General features: G+C 41.2%; 1 protein-coding gene across 1 annotated transcript; it reads left to right on the top strand.

Moving 5' to 3' along the window:
• Nucleotides 1–299: 299 nt before the first annotated feature.
• LOC124255308 (apolipoprotein L3-like) lies at nucleotides 300–5,482 on the top strand. Its single transcript, XM_046689192.1, has 3 exons — nucleotides 300–363; nucleotides 3,440–3,533; nucleotides 4,543–5,482. Exon 3 carries the CDS (start codon nucleotides 4,551–4,553, stop codon nucleotides 5,121–5,123), a length of 573 nt encoding a protein of 190 aa, XP_046545148.1. The 5' UTR covers nucleotides 300–363; nucleotides 3,440–3,533; nucleotides 4,543–4,550; the 3' UTR covers nucleotides 5,124–5,482.
• The last annotated feature ends 2,248 nt before the right edge of the window (nucleotides 5,483–7,730 follow it).

Consider the following 7,730-nt stretch of genomic DNA (forward strand, 5'->3'; position numbering starts at 1 on the left):
ACCCATGATGCTATTCAGTGTTTATATACACACTGGGACAGTGGGGTAGGTTAGTGGTTCAAGATCTCGCACCTCACGCCGGGTTCGATTCCCCACATGGGCACAATGTGTGAAACCCATTTCTGGTGTTCCCCGCCGTGATATTCCTCGAATACTACTAAAGGCGGCGTAAAGCCCAACTCACTCACTCACTCACTCACTCACTCACTCACACACACAGGTCGTTGTGAACTACGATAAACCAGACATTGAAATGCTCAACACTCTAACATCCGCCTTTCTGTGCGACTGAAGTGATACGGACGGCTTCACCCGACGCTCTGCGTACAGGGACACAACAGTCACGCCACATGTAAATCACAGGTAGATATTTTTCAAACGAATGTTGATTTACAAATTCACTTTACACATACTCCATGTTGAAATGTTTAAAGTAAAATAGCATGGTGAATTTCAAACATCAACTCGTAGAGATAACAGATAACCAGTAGTTTTCGTGTTCAGATATACTTGAGACCTCGTGGACTAAGTAAGATATATTTAATATTTGACATTTAGTTTGTTTGATATTGTAAAAGTAATAAGACACAATATAAACTTTGTTTCTATTTGCCTGTCTTGGGTGTATCAGGTCAACAAGTCATGGGTGGGTAATGTATGAGGATGTTTGACGACAAAATGGAGAGATAGACAGGGCGGTTCAAGTGCAATTTACTTCCTTGTGTATCGCTGCGTAAAACCGTGTTGCTTTGTATATAACTTAACAACATCTGCCAAATCTGGGTCAGGCTGAAAACGTCAACACGGCAATATACACTCAAGGGCAAAAGAAAGTACTTCTCAGTTGAGTTAGGTTTTACGCCGCTTTTAGCAATATTCCAGCAATATCATGGCGGGGGACACCAGAAATGGGCTTCACACATTGTGCCCATGTGGGGAATCGAACCCGGGTCTTCGGCGTGACGAGCGAACGCTTTAACCACTGGGCTACCCCACCGCCCCCGCAATGTATGTAAAACAAAGCAACAGTGCTGTTACTTTGACAGAACTCAAAGAATACATCCACGTGCTTTTATTTTATAAATGATATTGCATAACTTTTAAAAAATCGCATAATACACAACTGCTTATGAGTATATTAGACATCTTTGAAAATCAACAATTTCGCTCAGCAATTCTACATTTAGGTCATGTGGGGGTCACGTGGCTGCAAATTCATTTCTTATGCAGATCTCCATTAAGGGAATCTATTTTGACACAAAATTAACCGAACAGGGAATTACTGAATGATGGAAAATATTTTAACAATAGTTCTTTCGATTTTGAACACCCGACATACTTTCTTTTTAAAATCGTCGAAATGTAGAGTTTCTGGTGGACAAAGTAGATATGAATGTAAAATAATACATGTATATGAGAGAGTACAAATACAAAGTAATTCATACATATTTCAAAAATATGGATATAAATGTACATTTGGTGTTGGAGATCAACTACAAACATACACAGGGCTTGTTTCAAACTCATAAATTGCGATACATATCCACATTCTTGATATATCCAAGCATATGAATAACCAGTTTGAAATAACAACATACAAAGATAATACAAATATAGCTGTTATAGCTGTTACATGTTTGGTGGTAAATAGTACATATAAAACAATGATTAAAACCAAATAAAGTACATGTATGCGGTTAGCCTGGGGAAAAAAAACAAACAGGTGGGTGACAAAGAAATATGCTAATATATACTAGGCACATAAAGAAACTGTGCATTGTCAAAATATTATCCCAGTTGATAAGTACGATAACAATGTCAAAGGTACATATAAACTTTAATGGAGGGATCATGAGACCATAACAAGCCGGGAGAATTTCAATTGAAAAGGCAATCACAATGACGTCACGTGTCCACAAGCGGGACAGGGGTCAAACGACCATGTCACAAGCTGAATAACGGGTATGTCCACCATCGGCATTGAGAACAGCAGTGCATCGACGACGCATGGAGCCTATCAAACGTGCAAGGAAGGCTTGTGGGATGTCACGCCAGATTCTCTTGCAAGGTCAAGGACGTTATCTGGCGGATGAGGAAGACGGCGTAGACGTCGATCCATCTCGTCCCAAACATGCTCTATCGGGGAGAGATCCGGTGAATTTGCAGGCCAAGGCAGTAAGTCAACGTTGTGGTGTTGCAAGAAATCCATAGCAACCCTTGCCGTATGAGGGCGGGCATTGTCCTGTTGGAATGTTAACCCAGGGACATGACGTTGCAGAAAAGGAATTGCCACAGGTCGAAGAATCTGATCCCTGTAGCCCACACCAGTTAAGTTGCCCTGAACAATCACCAAAGGAGTTCTTTGGCGTGCTGTTATTCCACCCCAAATCACCACCAAAGCGATTCCTCTCCAAGACACAGGCCTGTGCATTACGTTCTCCCACGCGTCTATAGGCACGTTGACGTCCATTACTATGGGAAATGTTAAACCTGGACTCATCTGTGAAAACAACATTTCTCCACCAAAACAAGGGTCTGTGGACATGATTTCGGCAGCACATTCGGCGAGCTTGTCGATGACGTTGTGTCAGGATAGGCCGTATGGCGGGACGTCGTGGTCTGAACCCGTGATGACGTAAACGTTGTCTAACTGTGTTGGGGTGGATACGGCGAAGTCCTGGGTTGGTTCGGGCAGTCATCACTGCAGTCTGAAACCTGTGGCGAAAATGGGTCACCCTTATCCATCTGTCCTGTCTTGGCGTTGTTACACGTGGACGTCCAGAACGTGGCCGATAGGATGACATCATTTGTGTTCTGGTAGCGTCTCACCAGTGCAGAAATGGTGTTCCGGTGGCAGTGGAAATGTGCAGCCACTTGTCGTTGAGACATTCACCCACGGACCATCCCAATGGCCTCATGACGTTGTGCAGACGTGAGCCTTGGCATGCTATGCGTTTCAATAGCCGTTTAATTTTTATAACGATCGCAAGGGGGGGTTGAAATTTCCAAAGTGACAGTGGCATTCATTTGCTCTGTTTCTCTTTCCCGGAATGCACGTGCAACAACGTATTGCACGTCTCAAGGACGAACCCACTGACGTCACGGAACGTGGCACGTGCATGCATGTTGGATACATGTCACTAATCTCTGAGTTTAAATCCTTATGTGTCTACACTGGTTTGATAAATTTAGATTTTAAACTTTTGCATGCACAGTTTCTTTATGTGCCTAGTATAGTATGTAGTAGGGGCGAAACGGTATACATACCGCGGTATTAGTAGAACCGCGGTATTTTGCTTTCGGTTCGGTATACCGTAATGCAATCCAAAAATTCGGTATTTTCGGTTTTCGTACCGTCATCTTAGTAACCTTTTATAACCTTTTCAAAGATGTCTAGAAATCGAATCATTTTGTCAAAGTCTATGCATGTTTTTGCTAGACGGCCGCTATTTTCCCGGAAGTAAGTTCTCATATATACCGGACCGAAACGGACCGAACCGAAGGCCTTGTACCGCAATACGTACCGTCCCATGGTAAGAGCGTACAGTTTCACCCCTCCGATGTAGCTTCATATCAAATGAGGGTTCCTCAGAAGGGACACTGAAAATTGGTCAGGAATATTCTGTGTGATGTGCTGGAACAATATGCTATCAATAAAACAATACCTGTCTTTGTTATGGCAACAAACATTCAGATAACTTATCACCTCTTTCAACAGAGCAGTTTCTGAGATAAAACAGTTCGCCCAAGTCGTATTTCGGCGCCACACATCTTCAGCTCTCCGGGGCCTTTTGTTTTCTGAACAGACGACGTTTTACCTAACTGATTTGAAAATATTTGTTCAATAGGTTCCTGGCATGAGTAAATCTAAACCCAATTGTGTTGCTTTACGTGGTTAAATTATTAAGACTGTTACCACTTGCGATTTCTGAGAAAACGATTCCTTAGATTTTCCATATTCTTATATTTGTTTTCATTTGATGAAACAATTCATTTGTATTATTTCAACGGAATGAGGGTAACTCTTATTCTAATAACTAGTCTCTGAAATGTACATATTTTACTGAAAAAAACCCAGTTCACAGTAAAAAAATAAAATAATGAAAAGGAGCCCTAAGACTTTCAAACTGTTGAAATCTAGACTTGCTACATATTCTAGACATGCATGGGCTTTCTTGGATATATTTGTTTCGGGGTCGGTATGACAGACTAGGTAACTCTTAGCCTATTTAAAAGCTAGAAATCCGCAAAAGGTTTTAGAATCGTCCCTCCATCAGTTTCGGCGAAGGATTAAGTTAAGGAGGCGACAAATCCGGGTGAGATTAAACATGTCCATTTTATATTTTGTAAAACGACCTCAGTTAATAACTTGACTGAATTGACATACATTTGATGAAAACACATAGTTTGTAAAGATAATCTGTTGATGCCATGACACATTTTTGCATAGAAATTGTTTTAGAAGTATTCGAGAACCCGACCTTCCGCCAAATGTTGCGATCATCACTAACTTAATGTTTGTTGTACTCTCTTACTTCACAGTTTTCCAAATGGCTGAGGTGGACATTCCTTCTTTCAGTTCCGAAGTTAAGTCATGCTACAAGCTACAAAAGGAACTGGCTCAGGAATTACGTGACTTTGCTGAAAACCTGAAATCTAAACAGAGAAAAGTTGACATCGCAAAACTTACATCCTCAAATGTTGGTCTCGTTGGTGGAGGTCTTGCAATCGCCGGCCTGGCTCTGGCTCCCGTTACTGCAGGGGCCTCATTAGGCCTTACCATAGCTGGGGGCGTAGTAGGAGGAGGTGGTGCCGTGTCAGGTTTGTCGTCCATGATTGTTGAGTATCGCATAACCAAGAAAGCTGAAAAACACTTATCACAAAAACTTCATGATTATGCGGAAATGTCAGAAGATATTAACTCAAAACTGAATACGCTAATTAAGACACTGCAAGAACCGGAGAGGATTGTTCTGCAAGGTCAAATTGAAAAAAGTACTTTTATCAACAAGGAGACAAAGAACGATATCATTGGAATGATCAGAAGCGCTGGGGAAATCATTTCCTCTGGCTCTTGCAAAGAAAGGGAGAGCAGTTATCCAATCGGCCGACGTCGTGGTTGACTCGGTAATCAAGGCGGTTAAAATTACCAAGGCAACTAAAAGTGCTGTTGATGTTGTTGGGAGAATTGCAACTGGTGCTGAAGTATCTGCCAGAGTTGCCTCAGCTGGAAGGTGTGTAGGAACGGCTACTGAAGTTGGAACTGATGTCACTTCCGCTGCTGGGAAGGCCGCCACGGCCGGTAAAGCTGCAGCAGCCGGGGTGAAGGTCGGGGGTGCGGTACTTGCCGCTGCCGCAGTGGCAGTAGATCTCGGTGCTGTTATTTACTACAGTCGTAAAATACACAAAAACGAACCCTCAAAGATTGTAGAGAACATCTTGAAAGTGGCTGATTGTCTGGAAACAGAATGAGGGAAGAAACAGCCACAATCACAATCTAGGTTACCATAGCAAGCAAGTAAATTTAAGAATTGGTGCTTATTTCCAACTCCCTGCCATATCCACGCATAACCTAGTCCAAATCTAAATAAAACTGTTTACATGTGTAGCCCAATTAAACCTATTACGCTCAGCGCTTGCGTTTAAATCTAGATTACATAACATTTTGTAAGCTTTTAATGGGTAGCGTGAAGAGGGCATGGAGAGGAGCTTTAGCCAGTAAGCAATACAGCGTTTTAGAGTGTACACATGAATAGGATATCTACCAGTTTCTCCAAGGACAATTGTATTTGGTGTAGACATTCGCACACCAAGGAATCGTTTACATGCATAAAGCAATACCCTTTCCAGACAATCATGTTTGTGAAAGCCCCATAATTCTGACCCATACAATAATATGGGTAGTATCTTACAGTCGAATATTTTGAAATAGACATCATATGACAAGTCTTTAAAGCTACAAAGGCATTTTGTAATAGACACTAAAGATTTAGAAATACATGTGTGGTAAATATGTAAACCATTTCGACAAGCCTGAATGCCAGATTTCGTTAATCGACTCTTACTATAAACATGGGTTGTGGAAGACCAATTCCAACCTGGAATACCACAAATAATGATTGATTAAAACATCCCGGTGCCACGCAGTTCGCGTCTACCTATTTCTCAACCCTTGCAAGTGTGTATTGGGTTTGGCCACAGTTTTGCCATTGTTTTGCCAATTACTATTTGCACAAATTATTCTCATTGCATTTGTGTAGAAATGAATAACCGTGCAGTATAGTTCACACTCTCTCTGTACAAATACGTAGCTTCACTACGTGTAGCACGAGAGAATTCACCTATCTGTGATGAGACTGACAACGATGGTACATCAATCCAAGAAGAGTATGTTACCACCATCAGATCGGATTATCTAGAGGAGGATGTTCTCCTGTCAGGTGATTTTATTGCCAGGATGAAGCAGTTTCTAGATTTTATACTTGATGACAACATATACTGCGTGTATGATGCTGATGACTATCCTAGTGATGGTATCGCTATTTCAAGATCCACTAAAGAGCTATGTCGATCATTTGGAATCCATACATTAAATGTGTCATGATAAGTCTAGTGAATTTACATGTGTCACACATAACGGTTCAAGTGTTGTTGACTATATGCTAGCCAGCTCATCACTATTTCCTCCTGTAACTGACTTCGGAATCGAACTCCTTTCCTGTGATTTCCCTCTGTACTGCATCCTCGATATTCCTTCAATCTACTCTGTTTCACACTCAACCTACCACCTCTGCACAACATAGTGATACTGACCAGAATAACGAAAGGGGTAACTAAGTTAACTATGTGTTTTTTAAAGAAACAACCAATTTTTGAATAATTTCAGCCGATCATTCATGGATACCCTTGATACACTGAACGAACTTGTATATACAGACATCAATGAAGGAGTGAGTTTATTTGTCAGTGTTTCCAGGAGGCAGGAGTTCATACCAGGACTGTGTATCACAACAGATACAGCAGGAGTTCTAGTGATAAATCTCAACCTCCAAGGTGGGATGCAGAGTTGGAGCAATTAAAACATGATAAATATTCTGCACTAAGGGTTCATAGAGACAATGATCAAGATTTGAGACAACTCCGTAATTTGTTCAAGAAGACAGTCAGTATCAAGAGAGATAATTACATGCATAAACAGAGACAGAAGATTGTTGAAGCTAACAATAAGCCAAAACAGTTTTGGAAATTATTCAAACAGAATAAAAAGTCCAGTGATATATCTGCCTCTATTTCTTGTCAACAGTGGTTTAACTTTTTTATCCTTAGTTTGTGTCAATCAAACAGGTGTTGTTGACTCTTATTCCAATTGGCATATGTCTCAGTTGCACTCAACCGCGCAAAATTGGTCATAACTTAATGCAGCAATTACTCAACAAGAAGTTTTGTATCATTTTATGAATATTCCTACTAATAGTAATAAGTCACCAGTACCTGATAGTGTGGCTGGAGAATATCTTAAAGCTTCTAGTAATTATATTGTACCCTTTCTTACTTCCATTTCATTTTAAATGGGGGCGGTGGGGTAGCCTAGCTAGTGGTTAAAGCGTTCGCTCGTCACGCCGAAGACCCGTGTTCGATTCCCCACATGGGTACAATATGTGAAGGCCATTTCTGGTGTCCCCCGCCGTGATATTGCTGGAAAATTGCTAAAAGCGGCGTAAAACTAAACT

Source organism: Haliotis rubra, unplaced genomic scaffold (assembly GCF_003918875.1).
Source record: "Haliotis rubra isolate DU_JTF1 unplaced genomic scaffold, ASM391887v1 Scf6, whole genome shotgun sequence".
Classification (NCBI taxonomy): Eukaryota; Metazoa; Mollusca; class Gastropoda; order Lepetellida; family Haliotidae; genus Haliotis; species Haliotis rubra.